Below are 18,191 nucleotides of genomic sequence, written 5' to 3' on the forward strand. Positions count from 1 at the left end.
CTTTCCGTGTTCAAGAGTCTGTTCTAAGGTTTCAGCTGCCTCCTCTGAACTTCCCTCCAAGATAGCCTGTTCCTCCTTTTGCTCCTTTCTCAAACCACCACCCACACTCTTCTTTTCTCAGTGCGTCTGCCTTAGATGAAGAATTTGATTACATTGATTTAAAGTATGGGTGATAGGTTTGAAATCCTCCCAAAAATATTTGTGCACGAATCTCATGTTGGAGGGATATTGATACTAGGAATTGCTCCATATGTGCAGGTGTGGGGTCAGGGTGGGAAGGGGCGTCTTTCTTGCTTTTAGAAATGTGGGGTGGGGGGGGCGCCTGGGGGGCTCAGTCGGCTGAGCATCCGACTTCAGCTCAGGTCATTTTCTCACAGTTTTCGGGTTTGAGCCCTGCGTCAGGCTCTGTGCTTGCAGCTTGGAGCCTGGAGCCTGCTTCAGATTCTGTGTCTCCCTCTCCCTCTCTCTCTGCCCCTTCCCTGCTCATGCTCTGCCCCTCGCTGTCTCTCTCTCTCAAAAATACATAAGCCTTAAAATTTTTTCAAAAAAAGAAATGCGAAGGTAGGTATGGGAAACTTCTCTCAGGAACCTCTGGGGACCCCTGAACCCACAATCCTGAGAAGATCAGCACAGGACAAATCTCCAGTGTGGAAAAACTACTTGCTTGGGATTCAGGGAGACAGCGACCACATTTTCCCAACTTCTCCGGTTATGTGCTAATCATCAAGCCTAAGAACACTAACAACAAATATTGCTTTACAGTTTTCTCCAATTCTCTCTTTGATGTTAGTCTCACTCCATACACCCCTTAGAGTCTCCTTGAAAGTGGGATAAGATGTTGTAAGTTCTGTATCTCCGACACCTCCTGGAATGGAGTGTAGTTTCTAGCGGTGCTGGATATTCACACATGGAATTAATTCTTCTCCAGGAGAGAGCCTGTGGAGCCCACTTTCACTTCTTGTTCTCAATATTACTGTAATTTATTTGTATTAATTTGTCCTTTTCTCATTGAGCTTGTTGATGAGTTTGGGCTGTTTCTAATATAGGACTTAGAAGCTGTCTGCCCTTGGACACGGAAGCGCAGGGAGGGGACAGATGCACCTCAGACCCTGTCTCCCACGCCAGCGTCTTGAACGCGAATCCCCTCTTCTGAGAAGGGGTGGGGTGGGAGATTTGATAGGAAAACTTCTGGAATGCATCCTAGTTCTCTGCAGAAGTGCCAAAGCAGTGTCCAACCCCGCCTCATTTTTGACTTCCAGTTTCTAAAGCTGGATTCAGAAATCCTTACATATATTTTTTAAGTTGAGCAATTTATTTTGAGAGAGAGAGAGTGCACGGGAGGGGCAGGGAGAAAGAGAGAGAGAGAGAGAGAGAGAGAGAGAGAGAGGGAGGGAGAAAGTCCCAAGCAGGCTCTGCACTGTCAGTTTGGAGCCCACTGTGGGGTTCGAACTTAGGAACTGTGAGGTCATGACCTGAGCCAAAATCAAGAGTAAGATGCTTAACCTACTGAGCTACCCAGACAGCCCCAGAAGTCCTTATTTAATAAAAATAAAATTAGTTGTGGATAAGCCTTTGCTCAGTTGCTTTGGCCCCACAAGGTAGATATTGCATATCCTAAATATTGTAATATGTGAGATGGCCGTCTGGATAAGTTTTCTGCGTCACCACTAAATGTAGCACTCACGTGATTTGCCTTCAGCGCCCAGAACTTCACTTCAACTTACACTTTAAAAAAAATCCACATTCACAAAACTCCTGATTGATCGTGCCTCAACAGGACCTGTTGGTCAACATTTCCCAAGTGGCTAGTGAGAGCCAGAGGCTCTTGCTAAAGGTTTCTCCCTGCTCATACTCCCTTCTGGTTCTCTGCGGGTGTATCTCCCTCGGTTTGATTTCAGAATAACATGCCTTTTTCTATTCCTTTATTCCCCCTCCCCCCACTTTTTTTCTTTTTAGGAATTAAGAGGTAATTAGATTGCAAAAACGGATTTCTTAAGTGAAGTATCACATCTTTTGTAACTGCACGACTGCGCTGTGTCTAATAAATACATAATTAGATTCATGTCTTCAAAACACTACAATGATTCCCAGGAATGTTCATAGTTTAGGTAATAAAAAGGGCGATGGTCAAGTTCTCATCTTGAATGAACTTTGTCGGTATTGGTTTCTTCAACCCCGTCTCTCTCCTTCATCAGTTTGTTCCCTTTGTCCACGGCCCACTTTTGCCCATGTGTCCTCCTCTTTACCAGTGGATTTCAAAAGCACCTTTCCCCTCATTTTGTTGCAGTTCCTAGGGATGGACATGAGGTGGCAGTATAATTTCAAGCTCAGAGGGTACTTCCAGGGCTTCCTGCCCAGCAAACTGATTGTGGAGGGTGGATAAGAGAAATCAAATTGTGCGAGCCTGTGGTAGAACAGTGGTATTTTTAAAAAAATGCCAACTAAATGCAGGAGCTTTAAAAAAACAGAAGATATTTCAAGAACTGCTCACGTGGGGATCATCAGGTATATAGTTGGGTAGGAGAGTCTTCAAAGAATAAGAAATTAGGAGCCTGAAGGAAATTAAAAGGAAATTTACATCAAATGAAGACCTTACCAGTCACCCTTTATTATTTAAGTTCTGGGTCTTATTTCTTTACCTCCACACAGTTATTCATCTCTCTCTGCTTCCTTGGATTTTGCTCTGTCCTCAGTCCTTCTCTCTGTGGTGAATGTTACCTTTGAGGCTATTTGGCCTTCCCTGAATGGGTTTGTGGCCACTTGAATAGAGAATGTATTTGTCTTTCTCATCTCAATGCTACTTTGTATGGTCGCTGTAACTTTCATCTCTCTGGCTCCCATTCTCTGTAGCTCTTTTTTTTTTTTTTTTTTTTTTTTTTTTTTACTGTATGTGCTTTGTTCATTGTCTTAATAGCAATATTCATAATTAGAGGAAAGAAAAGCAAACAAGGAGAGGATTGTGTGGTTGATGGAGATGCTCAGTGCTGAGGGATTTCTGGTTCTGTTTAACCTACTTAGGGATGCTTTGGTGCTACAGTAATGGCCATGAGGCGGTTACCTAGATCTATGATCTCACTATTTCTCGCTCAGGCTCTCAAAATGATGTCATAGGCTGGACATAATCTAGGCAGTGCTCATCCTGGAGGGAATCTCCAGGGAGAAAAATTATTGCCAGAGATAATAATCTATAGCCATGCTTTCAAATCACATTAAATCATCCTTTGGCTTACTTAAATGAAAAATTACTTGTCTACCAACAGTGTCAGGAAAGAAATCGACTTTGTATATCATTATTACTTCAAGTAAAACAAAGGAAAAATAAAATGGTGTTTCTGCAGCAGTGGTGTTGACTATTGAAACGTGGGATTCAGAAGGGATGTCCAGCCGGGAAGCCAGCTTCTATTTGGGCTACTTCTTGGGATTTTGTTAACAGATACACAGCAGTAATCGTTTAGGCAGGGAACAGCGTCCCGTGCAGGGAACTCTGTCCACATCTGAATGCTGCTGATGTTCTGGAGTTGGAACAGCAGCATTACTTAGCACACGACGGGAGGCTGGGTCAAAGAGAGATGAGATTCTACCGAAGTGTGAGAAAGGTGGATGAGGCGAGTCCCAGGACGGTCGGGGCTGAGAGGGGGAGAAGGAAAGAGAAATACAAGTAGAATGATGAGGTAGAGAGGGGAAGCAATTGAGAATTAAATAGCTGCAAACCACAGTCTTCTATTTTCTCTCCCCTTCCTGAGTAGGATGGATAGTCACCTTTGCTTATTGAAAGTGGTATTCTTGCTGTGGTTCTCCTCTCTACAGCTGGAGGGTAAAGAGGGAAGGCAGGCAGAAAAAGGAACATTGATAAAATCCTCGTAGAGAGAGTTGCTTTCAGTATGTGGACATGGGCTGCTTCCTCATGAGGACTTCATAGCCGAGGAATGGATTCTTTATTTGCAGTGGGCCAAGCGGGCTGGAGAGCGAGCAGAGCTTCTGGCTCACTTTGCCACCTCATTTGCTTTCTGTTATAATTCCAGGGTAGTAGCCAGGAAATAAAAGGGCCCTGGCTCTTCCGGCCAGATCTAAGAGTTGGTGTGAGTATTTCCGATTTTCCCACCTCCATCCACAGTGAGAGAAGTACTCTGTTGCTCAGTATTTCCAGAATATGTATCTCGGCTTTTGTGTCTGTTCAGCCTTGGTTCTTACACCTGTCCTATATGTTTATTCCAACTTAATCTCTAAGCAGTAACCCGTTCCCTTAGCCTAGCCTCTCTCAGATGATGGTTTAGAAACGCTAAGGGGAGGGTATATGGGTTGGGGACACTGAGAGGGGAAATTGACATTTAATTGTGAATGAGTCTCTCCAAAAGGTAATGGACCCAGGCAGATGAGTCCCCAGTATTCATCCTGTTTTTCTTTAAGAGAAACTTTATCTAAACTGGACCGTCTGTTGATCTGCTACCCTCCTCCTAGGAGGGAAATGACACAGACATTCTAAGAAAGGGCCAAGTAGGAAAGCCATGGATGCTATTGGATTAAGGCCGTGAGATGAAAAAGAAAATACTGTACAGAGGTTTAAAAAAAAGAGAGTCAGGACGGTAATATTCAAATGAAAATATCTAGTATTAGGATGAGCTTGCAGGCTTGGGGCATTTCAGGCAGATTGCCAAGAAAATGTGTTCCTCTAAGATGCCTTGCAAAGCATCCTACCATACCCTGCTGGCTGAAATAGTCATGCTGTTCCTCATCTCAGTTCCAGGTTTATTGATTAAAAACAATAAAACATCACAAGAGAAGTGTAGTACTTCTTAAAGATTTTTGCCTTGATAAATATATTACTCTTCGGCTCTTTGGTTCTTATGTGTTAAGTTGCTGGTTGGAGACTGTGCACATTTTTCAGTGTCTTTAAGCCTTGTAATTGATCTTCTTGAAAGATTGGCGGTCTTAAAGGAAAATTTGCTGATGGAAGGAAATCTAAATAACTATCTTTGATTTTCTTAGAGATGCCTTGTGTCTTGGTGACGGACAACAGGGTCTAGAAGCTGGGCTGTTTAATATGGTAGCAACTAGCCAGTGTGCGCCTGATACCTCATTCCTTCAGGTTCTTGATAGGTACGTGCACTCATCTGATAAAAGTACTTATTCCAAAATGTTATAGCTGTGTATATTTTCATGTTTCCAGACTTTTACTTGGAAACACTCCTATTCTGAAGAACAAACTCATCCCATCGAGGCTTTGGAGACAGTGCCTGAGGCTGACTGCCACGGGCACAGATTTTTTTTTTAATGTTTTATTTATTTTTGATACAGAGAGAGACAGAGCATGAGACGGGGAGGGGCAGAGAGAGAAGGAGACACAGAACAGGAAGCAGGCTCCAGGCTCTGAGCTAGCTGTCAGCACAGAGCCTGAGGCGGGGCTCAAACCCACGAACGTGAGATCTGACCTGAGCCGAAGTCGGAGGCTTAACCAACTGAGCCACCCAGGTGCCCCCAGATTTTTTTTTTAAGTTTATTGTTTCATTTTATAAAGTCAAGTGACCTTTGCTTTGGGATCCATAGTCCATCAGTGCTGGTTTCAATATAAAATAATATTTTAATTTTTACCAGTTAAATTGCATAATCCCCCATCTAAAAATAGTGTGTTGTTTTGCCTGGGACTTCCCTTACTCTCAAGTTCCCATGTATATCCTAGTGTGAGAAGTACTGCCTTCATTTAAAAGAGAGAAAAGTATGAATATTCTACTTCACAGGGTTAACAATGGGAAGAGAACCTTTACCAGGAAATCCTCAAATCGAAATTCAGAGTGAAAGCAGATAGAATTCTGGGGGAGTTAGCCATGGAGTAGGAGGACCCTAGGCTCACCTTGCCCCATGAATACAAGTAGAGAAGTGTCAGTCATCCTAAATACCCCAGAAATTGACCTGAAGAATGGCAGAACAAGCGCCAAAACTAAAAGTAGAGAAGAGGCCACAGCGAAGCAGGTGGGAAGTGCAGAGACTTGGTTTGGGAGATAAACATGTGGCTGCTGTGGAGAGAGAATCATGTGTGGCTACAGTCACGGAGAAGGGCAGACAGAGTAACACACAGGGGAGCGCGCCGGGAAAGCAAATTCCCATAGCTATTGGCTTGGGAAGCAAGGGGACCAAATTTCATGAGTTCTTGGAACCAGCAGGTCTTAAAGCCTAGAGTTTTAAACTTCTCACGCTGGGCCGGGAGTGAGCCGGGAGTGAGCCGGGAGAGCATTGCACTCCCCTTGGAGAAAAGGCAGAGCAAGCAGCCCGAAGACAGATCACAGGGAAGCAGCAACCGGAAGACTGCCTGGGGCACACAATGGGGAGGTTACTTGCTCATCTTGGAGCTTGTCCCAGAGGTACAGCATTCATGGAGAGATGCCTCTGGGGACAAAAGAGCTCTCCATTCCCATTTCCCTCCCTCTCCCCTCAGCATATGTGCACGGCCACCTGTGGGAACCAGCACAGGACTGACACTCACTACTTAACTTGCTTATTTAAAAAAAAAAAAACATTTTTAACGTTTACTTATTTTTGAGAGACAGAGTGACAGAGAACGAGTAGGAGAGGGGCAGAGAGAGAGAGGGAGACACAGAATCCGAAGGAGGCTCCAGGCTCTGAACTGTCAGCACAGAGCCCGACGCAGGACTTGGAGCCATGTGGCTCGAACCCATGAACCGTGAGACCATGATTGAGATGAAGTCGGAAGCTTAGCCGACTGAGCCACCGAGGCGCCCCTGAACTTGCTTATTACCTCCCCTCCCAGTCACACTTACCTCAGTGCCAGCCTAAGGGGCCCCTCCCCAGAAGCCTAAACCTCTGTTCACACTCTGCCTCCCTGTGTGGGAGTCTTACGGAGCCTCATTTTTGGCAACAGTAGTGACAATTCTCATTTCATATACAGATCAGAGCAAACCTAGTTAAAACACAGCACATTCAGGCCAGGGACCAAACACTGCTCACAATAGACAAAGAGAGCCTCTGCAGATGATTGGCCTGAAGGGTGAACGGACCAGGACAAAGCAGCAGAGCACTTGCGGCACACATCAGAGATACTCCCGGCGGCCCCAGGCCCTTGGGAACAGGGAACACGACTCGGCAGCACACTATAGGACCTCTTCTTTATGAGTCCATTACCCCAAGAATAAAAGATGTAGCTGACTTTCCTAATACAGGGAAACAGGCACAGAGCTTTAGACAACTAAGAAGATAGAGAAACTTACCCCAAATGAAAGAACAGGACAGGCACAGAAAGCCACAGCCAGGCATCTAGGTGAAATAGATGTAAGTGGCATCCCTGATGGAGTGTTTAAAGCACTGATCATAAGGATGCTTACTAGACTTGAGAAAAAAGTGGAAGATATGAGTGAGACCCTTAACACAGAGATAAGGAATAACATAGCAGAGATAAAGGGCTCAATAAATGAAATGATAATCATGCTCGATGGAATGAACAGCAGGCTGGAAGAAGCATAGGAAGGAATTAATGACCTAGAAGACAAAGTAATGGAAAGCAACCTAGCTGAACAAAGAGAGAACAAAGGACTATGCAAAAAGACTAAGAATAGTTGTAGGGAACTCAGTAACTTCCACCAAACGTAGTAACATTCACATTATAGGAGTCCCAGAAGAGCAAGAGAGAAAGGCAGCCTTAAAATATATTTGAAGAGTTAATAGCTGAAAACTTCCATTAATCTGGGGAAGGAAACGGATATCCAGATCCAGGAGGCACAGAGAACTTGCATCAGAATCAACAAAAGCAGATAGACACCAAGACAGGTTGTAACTGGCAAAATACATTAATAACGAAAAGTATTTGAAAGCAGCAAAACAAAAGAAGATAGTAACTTACAAGGGAAAACCTATAAGGCTAGCAGGGGACTTTTTGGCAGAAACTTTCTAAGGCAGGAGGGAATGGCATGATATATTCAACGTGCTGAATGCGAAAAATCTGTAGCCAAGAATACTCTATCCAGTAAGGCTGTATCATTCAGAATAGATGGAGAAATAAAGCATTTCCTAGGTAAACAAAAACCAAAGGAATTAATGACTGTTGAACCAGCCCTGCAAGACATATTAAAGGGGATTCTTGGAGCATAAACGAGAGACCAAAACTGACAATATAAAGGTAGGAAACTGAAAGAGTAAAAATGAATATTTCCATAAAAAATCAATCAAGGAACTCAAAAATAAAAGAATGTAAAATATAACAACATATACCTAAAACACGGGGAGAAGAATAAAGAATGAGTTTAAACCTAAACTACCATCAACTTAATATAAACTGCTATACGCAGAGGAGATTATGTACAAACCTAATGGTAACCACATACTAAAAAATATGCAAAGAGTAAAGAGAAAGAATTCCAAATATATCACTAAAGAAAGTCTTCAAAACATGAAAGACAAGAAAGGATAAGAGAAAATCTTCAGAAACAATCACAAAACAAATAATAAAATGACAATAAATACATAGCTGTCAATAATTGCTTTGAATGTAGATGAATTAAATGCAATAATCAGAAGACATAGGGTGTCGGAACGGATTAAATAAACAAGATCTATCTATATGCTGCTTACAAGAGACTCATTTTAAACCTAAAGACACCTACAGGTTGGAAGTGAGGGGGAGTCATGTAAATGAAGGTCAAAGGAAAGCTGAAATAGCAATACTTACTTTGGACAAAATAGACTTTAAAACAATGACTACAATAAGAAACAAAGAAGGACACTATATAATAACAAGAGAGAACAACCCAACAAGAAGATAAAACAATTATAAATATTTGTTCACCCAACAGAATGCACCAAAATACATAGAATGGTTAAATAACAAACACAAAGGATCTAATTGATAATAATTCAATAATAGTACAGGACTTTAACACTCCACTTACATCAAGGGACATATCATCTAAACAAAATAAACAAGGAAACGACTTCTTTTAAGTTTATGTATTTGTTCATTTTCAGAGAGAGAGAGGGAGAAAGAGAGAGAGAATCCCAAGCAGGCTCTGCACTGACAGTGCTCAGACTCAGAGATAATGACCTAAGCCAAAATCATGAGTCAGGCACTTAACCAACTGAGCCACCCAGGTGCCCTGGGAAACAGTGGCTTTGAAGGACATACGGTCCCAAATGGATTTAACAGATAGACTCTGAACTTTCCATCCTAAAACAGAATGCACATTCTTTTCAAGTGTACATAGGACATTCCTGAAAATAGATGACATATTAGCTCATAAAATCAGCCTCAACAAATTCAAGATCAAAGTCATTCATGCATCTTTTCTGACCACACACTATGAAACTAGAAGTCAATCACAAGAAAAAAAAAAAACCCAGAAACACCACAAATACGTGGAGATCAGATAACATGCCACTAAACAATGAATAGGTCAACCAGGAAATAAAAGGGGAAATTAAAAAATACATGGAAACAAGTAAAAATGAAAACATAAGGGTCTAAAACCTTCCCGATGGAGGAAAAGCAGTTCAAAAAGCGAAGTTTATAGCAACAATACAAGCCTACCTCAAGAAGCAAGAAAAATCTCAAACAACCCAAACTTACACCTACATTAGCTAGAACAAACAACAACAACAAACAAAATCTAATACCAAGCAGGAGGGAGGAAATAATAAAGATTAGAGCAGATAAAGATTAAATTATATAGAAACTAAAAAATAATAGAACAGATTAGTAAAACCAGGAAATGGTTCCTTGAAAAAAACCAGTAAAATTGATAAATCTGTAGCCAGACTTACTCAGTAAAAAAGACAAATAAGTCAAATAAAATCACAAATGAGAGAGGAGAAAAAAAACCAACACCACAAAAATACTAACCACTTTAAGGGAACACTATGAAAACCTATATGCCAACAAATTGGACAACTTAGAAGGAATGGATAAAGTCGTACAAACATGTCAACTACCAAAATTGAAGCAAGAAGAAATAGAAAATTTGACCAGATTGATAACCAGCAAAAGAATTGAATTAGTAATCAAAAGCTTCCAACACACACAAGTCCAGAGCCAGATGGCTTTATAGGCTAAGTCTGCAGAACATTTAAAGAAGAGTTAACACCCATTTATTTAAAAATATTCCAAAAAAATATAGAAGAAGGAAAACTTCCATATTTATTCTATGAGGTCAATATTACCCTGACACCTAAACTAAATAAAAACACACTAAAAAAGAGAACTACAGGCCAGTATCCCTAATGAATGTAGATGCAAAACTCCTCAACAAAATACTAGCAAATATAATCCAACAGTACATTAAAAATATCATCCACCATGATCAACTGGGATTTATTTCTGGGTTGCCAGGATGGCTCAATATTCACAAATCAATCAACATGGTACATCACATCAATAAGAGAAAGAATAAAAACCATATAATCATTTCAATAGATGAAGGAAAAACATTTGATAAAGGACAGCATCCATTCATAATAGAAGACCTTAATAAACTAGGGTTAGAGGGAACATACCTCAATATCATAAAGGCCATATCTGAAAAATCCACAGCTAACATCATCCTTATTAGGAAAAAAATGAAGAGCTTTTCCCTTAAGGTCAGGAACAGAACAAATCTGTCCATTCTCACCACTTTTATTGAACATAGTACTGAAAGTCCTAGACACAGCAGTCAGACAGCAAAAAGAAATAAAAGGCTTCCAAATTGTCAAGGAAGAAGTAAAACTTCCACCATTTGCAAATGACACAATACTATATATAAAAAAACTTCAAAGACTCCACCAAAAAATTGCTAGAACTGATAAGCAAATTAAAGTTTCAGGATACAAAATCAATGTACAAAGTTCTATTGCATTTCTATATACTAATAATGAAGGAGCACAAAGAGAAATTATGAAAACAATTCCATTTATAATTGCACCAAATGTAATAAGATACCTAGGAATAAACCTAACCAAAGTAGTGAAAGACCTGTGGTCCAAAAACTCTAAAGCACGGATCAAAAGAAACTGAAGATGACACAAAGAAATGGAAACACATTCCATGCTTATGGATTGGAAAAACAAATATTAAGATGTCTATACTACTTAAGGCAATCTATAGATTTAATGCAGTAGCTATCAAAATACCAACAACGTTTTTCACAGAATTAGGACAAACAGTTCTAAAATTTGTATACCACAAAAGACCTTGAATGGCCAAAGCAATCTTGACCAAGAAAAGCAAAGCATCACAATTCCATACTTTGATATATTACAAAGCTGTAGTAATCAAAACAGAGTATGGTACTGGCACTAAAATAGACACATAGATCAATGAAACAGAATAGAAAATCCAGAGGTAAACCCACAACTATATTGTCAAATAATCCTCAACAAAGAAGGAAAGAATAGACAACAGGATAAAGGCAATCTCTTCAACACGATGTTCTGAAAACTGGGCAGCAACATGCAAAAGAAAGCAACTGGACCACTTTCTTACAACACAAGCAAAAATAATTCAAAATGGATTAATCATCTAAATGTGAGACCTGATACCATAAAAATCCTAGAAGAGAGCACCAGCAGTTACTTCTCTGACATTGGCTCTAGTAACTTTGTTCTAGATAGTTCTAAGCAATGGAAACAAAAACAAAAATAAACTCTTGGGACTACATCGAAGTAAAAATTTTCTGCACAGAGAAGGAATCACTCAACAAGACTAAAAAGCAAACTACTGAATGGAAGAAGATATTTGTAAATGACATTCCAATAAAGAGTTAGTTATAAAAAATATATAAAGAACTTATACAACTCAAGACCCAAAAAATAAAAAGCAGACACTTTTCCAATGAAGACCTACAGAGGGCCAATAGACACATGAAAAGATGTTTATCATCACTTACCATCAGTTATGATACAAATCATAACTATAATGAGATATCACCTCACACCTGTCAGAATGGCTAAAATCAACAACACAAGAAACAACAGTTGTTGGTGAGGATGTAGAGAAAAAGAAACCCTCACTCATTGTTGTTGGAAATGCAAACTGGTTCAGCCACTGTGGAAAACAATTTGGAGGTTCCTTAAAAAGTTAAAAATAGAACTGTCCTACAATTTAGCAGTCACACTACTGGATATTTACCCAACGAATACAAAAACATAGGATATATACATCTCTATGTTTATTGTAGCATTATTTAAAATAGCCAAACTTTGGAAGCAGACCAAGTGTCCAATTGATAAGTGGATAAAGAAAATGTGTATATATACAACAGAATATTGTTCAATCATAAAAAAGGATGAAATCTTGCCATTTACAATGGCATGGATGGAACTAGAGTGAATAATGAGAAGCAAAATAAGTGAGTCAGAGAAAGACAAATACCACCTGATTTCACTCGTGTTAAGAAACAAAACAAGCAAAGAGAAAATAAAAGAGAGAGGGAGAGTAACAAATCAAGAAAGCCTCCTAACTCTAGAGAACAACCTGATGGTTACCAGAGTGGAGGTGAGTGGGGGGATGGGTTAAATGGGTGATTGGCGTCAAGGAAGGCACTTGTTATGATGAGCAAGGTATATTGTATGGAAGTGTTGAATCAATATATTGGACACATGAAACTAATATAATATTGTATGTTAATTAACTGGAATTAAAATTTTAAAAAGCTAGAACAAATGTACAGAAAAGTAAATCTAAGTGAAAAACAGCAAGACACTTCCATAAAGCAGACACTTGAAATGGGTGAATAACGAAGGGGTTATATCTTACATCTTTTTAGCTATTATTCACCTTTCAACCTCCTTTTAATACTCTCTTCCCAGTGCAGTGGTGACACAATGGAAAGAACCCTCAAGTTCTTTCTATAATTTACTAGTTCAAAAACTCTGGACCAACTTTTGCTCTTTTCCTCTGCTGTGGCACTAGGACTATTTCATACTTATTGTATTTCTTCTCTATGTTGCTGTTTGCAGAGGCCCTGTCCCATCCTTCATTCCTTCCTTACCCCCCTCCTTCCTTCCCTTTTCGCAGTTCTGAATTTCCTAGAAATCTGTTATCAGTTTTCACCTGCCTCCGCCCTGTCCCCGCATTATCTTTTTAGCCTACTCCCACCTGAAGTTCTGTTTGTCAGCAGACACTTATCCTGCTTTCTTCCTGGAGTATTTTTGTGTGGATATCATGCTGGTTCCTTTCTTTATTACTCATATTTGTATTGGAGTTCTTTTTGGAACCACTAGTTTGGAACAGATAATTAGGGATAGTGGGTTGGTGTGTTTCTGGAAGCTTGACTTTGGGTCTGTTTTCAAGTTCTTTTTTAGCAACGTTACCCTACGGGGTTTGACTCTCCTTTTAGCTCCCAGGACACCTGGCTTAGAGCAGAGGGCTCTCTGCCAGCTTGTCTGGTACATGGTATAACTTACATCATTTACGTTGTCTGAAACCAAAATACTCTCTCCCCGTCTCCCTGAAACTTGGTCCAAGTTTTACTGTACTTGGTAGCTCCTCTTTATAGATGATTTTGATTTGTAGGCATCTTCTAGTTTAGTTAAGGATAATGTTTCCTTTTGTTTCTCCTTCTCCCTGTTATTTTTCATGAATTTCAAAGAGAAGAACAGAAGTTTTTAAGAGTGGTTTTTAACTTGTCTTCTGCCTTTATTTTTACTGTTTCATTCTACTCTGTGCACCCTGTCTGATCAGAAGCACGAATGAGAATGTGTGACTTCTCTGCTTCAGAACCTCACTTCATTTAGTTTAGAAGGTTAAATTACCAACACTCCAAAATGGGCCATCAGGCCCCATATGAAATGGCCCCTGCTTTTTCTGTTTCTAGTCCCAACCACTGACTCCTTTACATTTTAGCAACACTAGTTACTTGTCTGTCTGATAACATATTATGAAATTTCCTGTTCGGATTCCTTGTCATATGCCCATTGCTTCTGCCTAGGATTCTTCTCTTTTCTTAGGTACCTATCAAGCTTCTGTTTTTCCTTTCAAGCCTGGCTTACATGGTCCTTGCTTTCTGAAGTCTTTCACTCTTTTACAATAGAATGGGTCTCTCTCCCATGCTCCCTCTTTACTTCATACTTCATGTTTTGATGATCATACTGTTTTCACTGTAATCGTGTGTTTACATACTTTTTCCTTCACTAGATTGAATTCCTTGAAGTTGATCTCTTGTTCATCTTTGCATCTCTGTCACAAGGCACAGGCCCTGGTACTTAATATGGTCTCAAATAACAATTAGCATTTAGGTTTGAGTTGTCATAAATAGAAAGATTGAAAATAGGAAGGAGATTTTAAAGTCCAGGACTTGGGGTTTTGTTGTTATTATTTTACTTTGCTGAATTTGAAAGAAATATAAATACAAATGTAAAAAAAAAAAGCTTCACAAAACAAATAATACTAAGCAAAGTCAAGGGTAGATATTCTGTAGACCGTAATGAAACACTAGTACTAAGGAAAGAGGTGAGGAAGACCCTTAAGTCCTGGAGTTATTTGAATGCTACTCATAGTTTGCATTATGAGCGCAGACACTATCTCCAGGATAAAGTACATATGGAGGAGCAATGAGCAGTCTGGAACGCAGTCCTGCAGGTGCAGTGGGAGGGACACGCAGTGAGCTTGCCTGCATTCCTCAGTTGTCATGTTGAGAAAGATTATCTGTTTCTAGGGTTCAACCTCTCTGTTTTAAAAATAACTACTTATATTGCTGATTTCATGAATTTTCCTCTCTCCTGAGCTAAGTTCTGTGAAACTTTTTATGCCCATTTCCAGCAATAATGGATGATGTGCATGTCTCAGTAGTATAATTTAGTGACTCGTTAAGAGTGAAAGGTGAAATACTGGGTGAGGGTTGAAATACTCCATATGTCTTAAAGTTCCACAAATCCAGGCGTGTGGGAGACATTCAGCACAGAAAACTCAACATGACTAATCCTTAGAAAACACTCTGAAATTGATAGGTCTTGCCCGCTGCCTGGACGTACCGCAGAATGCATCCCCTTGGGACTTAAGCGAAGCCATCTGGAAGTTTTCAGATTTAATATCAGTGCTTTGCCTTCACAGAAAGGCATCAAAACCTCTGCTTGGCAAGCCTTCTACCTGAGGCATTTAGTCGCCTGTTGGCATGGATTTTTCTTTGTTCCTTTAGCTCTGCAAGAAATTAATTGCAAACAGTCCAAGATGTGTTTTTGCTTAATTCCCGTCACAAAACACCAGGGCTGAAGACGTTACCTTGTTGCTGACTCTTTTTGATGCCCTAGGAATCTTAAGAAATTATCTTATTTCAAATATATGCCTCTCGGTAGACTCGCCTTCCAATCCCGCTCACCTCGGTTCCATACTCTCTCCCCGCTGTGTTTCTCCCAATCGTTAAGGCAGATTGTGGGTCTTGCTGCTGGGTGCGTTGGATGTCTTTTGGCCCTGAAAGTGCTCACGTTATCCCCACTATGGAGCTTGGGGCTTGTCTCCTCCATAGGCCCTTCCCTCCTGGCTGGTCTAGGAGCTGGCAAACCTGTCTGGCAGGTAGTTTGAAGGTGACAAGGTGATTTTTTGAGGAGCTCCCAAACGTGTCTAGGTCTAAACACCAGTGTGTTGGTGCTGACATTAATTCAGTTCAACAAATTTCAGTCAGGGGCCCGTTCTGTACTAAGGAAGACATGGTCCTATTTTTCTGTGTGCTCACACTCAGTGGGGAAAACCAGAGTGTGGATGGCACAAAACAGGGAACTTCCAAGGAAAGCGTAGATCGGCTTCACCTGGAGAGGCCAGTGGCATGTCTCAGGCAGCCGACTCTGCGGGGTAGGAGGGTGGTGCTGGCCCGAGGCAGGTTCCCTTTCTGTGCTCCCTGTGCCCATGGCCCAGATGTCAGGTTTCCCCCTACCGAATCTGGGGACCCTCTCTTGTTTTCACATGCAAAGGTTTACTTGACAACACATGTAATGTTGAAATGATTTGACACTTTACCGCTAAAGGAAATTCAAGGCTTTCCCACCATTACTGCTATGTCTTTATGCTTTACTAATCACTCACATAATGGACAAAAAATTACCAATCAGTAGATAAAGTAAAGCATTATCAAGCTTTCCAAAGTAGCTAAAATCTTCCTTCAACCTCTGCACACCCCCACCAAATCATTCTTGCCCCGCCATCTGTCATCATGTCCTATAAATACTAGTTATATTAAAACCTCTTGTGCTAGCTTTTGGTCGTGGCCCTGCTCTGGACTCCAGCAGGCCAGTCATTTAGAAGAGAGGACGCTTCCCAGCTTGTTTCTTGCCTTTCCCTTCAAAATTCTGTGCACACAGAATTGTATGTCTCACTTTATCCCAAGGGAAGAATGACCCGGTGGAGTCAAGCCAGTGTCTTTCAAGCCTGAGGGGAATTCATCTTCAGGGTCATGTCGGTACTGTTCCGAATAACTCAGTGAGTGGTCAGCGGAGGCGAAAGAAAGGCCTTTCTTATGAAGGGTTTGATCCGCTGCTTCTTCGGGGCCTTCCCAACACAACTGCGGCTGAGCCCCAACTGGTATGAAAAAGTCGTAAAAGTCATTGATTTATAAAAGTCCTGTGAACCCCAGTGGTTGCCCTCTTGCCTCAAACTGGTTCTGACAGGTTTCGAAGTATGAGTCCAGCACACGGTCATCCTCACTCAAACATTCAATTCCATGAAGAATGGAAACAGAACCCAGTAATGAGAATGGTACATACCATTTATTTTACTTCTGTCTCGTTTTTTACCATCCAAGTAAATTTCTTTTTACTTACACTCCATCTGGTGCTCATTTTCATCCCTGGCATTTTCTCTGGAAGCCTGGCCTTGGGCATTTGGTGACATCACAAGATTCCATCCATTACCACATTTCTCTGACTTTTCTATTCGTGTGTGATAAATGCAGACTTAACTAAGTTTGTTACAGTTTTATAACACCATGCAGTAGACTGAAATCACGTGAACCCCAATCACCCAACCAATCCAGGTAAGCTTTGAGAGTTATTGATTAAACTATGCAACCAACAGATTAATTACACTGTCTACTCTACTGACTTTCTATTTAACTGAATTTGGGGGGCATTCTTTCGAGGAGATTATTCTTGATGGTTATTGCATGTGTAATTATAAGTGTCACTTACAAAACATTTATCATGCTTATTATCTCGTTTTAGGTCACCAGTCTCTTCAGAGGATCACGGTAAGAATCTGTCTTATTTATACTAATTCAGGATTAAAAGTTGAGCTTTGTTCTTGCATTTCACTGTCAGGCAAGAATTATTTGAGAAAATGTTTCTAAAAACATTGGCCTTGTATATTTTTTGTGTGTGAGATGTCAAGTGCTTTTAAAAAGTCAATGAATTCTAACTAAATGTGATATCTTGTATCCTCAAATCTATATATGACCGTATTGGTTGACAAGCATTACAGCGCTTGATTTATCTGCCTGATTTCGGCCCCATCCCTGGATCCTTTTTGTGCCTTGGGCTAGCTGTGTGACATCTCTGAATCACAGATTTATATCTTTACAATGAGGGCTTGTAGTAGGTATTTCCAAAAATCCCTTCAAGATTGGACGTTGGAATTTGCTAAGGGGATTATGAGTCTGAAATGAACCAAACTGATAGTGGTGTGAATTATCACCCAGCTGAGGTGACTTATTTGCATTTATGACACTATTGTTTCATTCAAAGGATAAAACGTATAGTATTGTCACATTTAACTTTTGGAGTTGTTCATTTATTCATTCAGTCATTCAAAAATGTTCACGGAGTGTCTCCAATGGGTCCATTATGCTACATAATTGTGTTGTACAAATATGCTATTGGGGGCTATATACAGAGACAACGTGGTGTATGACACAATTTTCCCCCTCAAGAAACTTTATGAGTCTTGTGGCAAAGGGGGTGGTGGAATGACACATACCTCCTGCAACATAAAGCAAAATGAGATGAATCTTATAAAAGAGAAATGCACCAGGATCCTGAGTCCTACTGGCATCTCTCCTCATGCCGTCCCCAGTTTAGCTGAGGGCCCCATGTTCCCTCTGCCAGCTAAGGAAAGCACATGAAAGCGCTCTAAACTTCGCTCTTCATCCCCTCATTCCGTTTGGTCACTAAATTGTATTACCTCTGGTTCTTAGATTTTCTTTTATCTCTGTTCTCTTTTGCATCCCCATGGCTACAGCTTGGGGCCTCTCCATGTCTTCCTTGGAGTTTTAAATTTGCCTTAGGACTGATAT

At 40.6% G+C, this 18,191-nt stretch overlaps 1 protein-coding gene across 1 annotated transcript in view; it reads left to right on the forward strand.

Annotated features, from left to right (window-relative positions):
- DGKI (diacylglycerol kinase iota) overlaps positions 1-18,191 on the forward strand; it is a 286,356-nt gene that overhangs the window by 217,659 nt on the left and 50,506 nt on the right. Inside the window, exon 27 of the mRNA XM_029922877.1 lies at positions 17,125-17,150. Coding sequence (XP_029778737.1) covers positions 17,125-17,150 — 26 coding nt within the window. The remainder of the gene's footprint in view (positions 1-17,124; positions 17,151-18,191) is intronic.

This window comes from Suricata suricatta, chromosome 2, assembly GCF_006229205.1.
Source record: "Suricata suricatta isolate VVHF042 chromosome 2, meerkat_22Aug2017_6uvM2_HiC, whole genome shotgun sequence".
NCBI classification, from domain to species: domain Eukaryota; kingdom Metazoa; phylum Chordata; class Mammalia; order Carnivora; family Herpestidae; genus Suricata; species Suricata suricatta.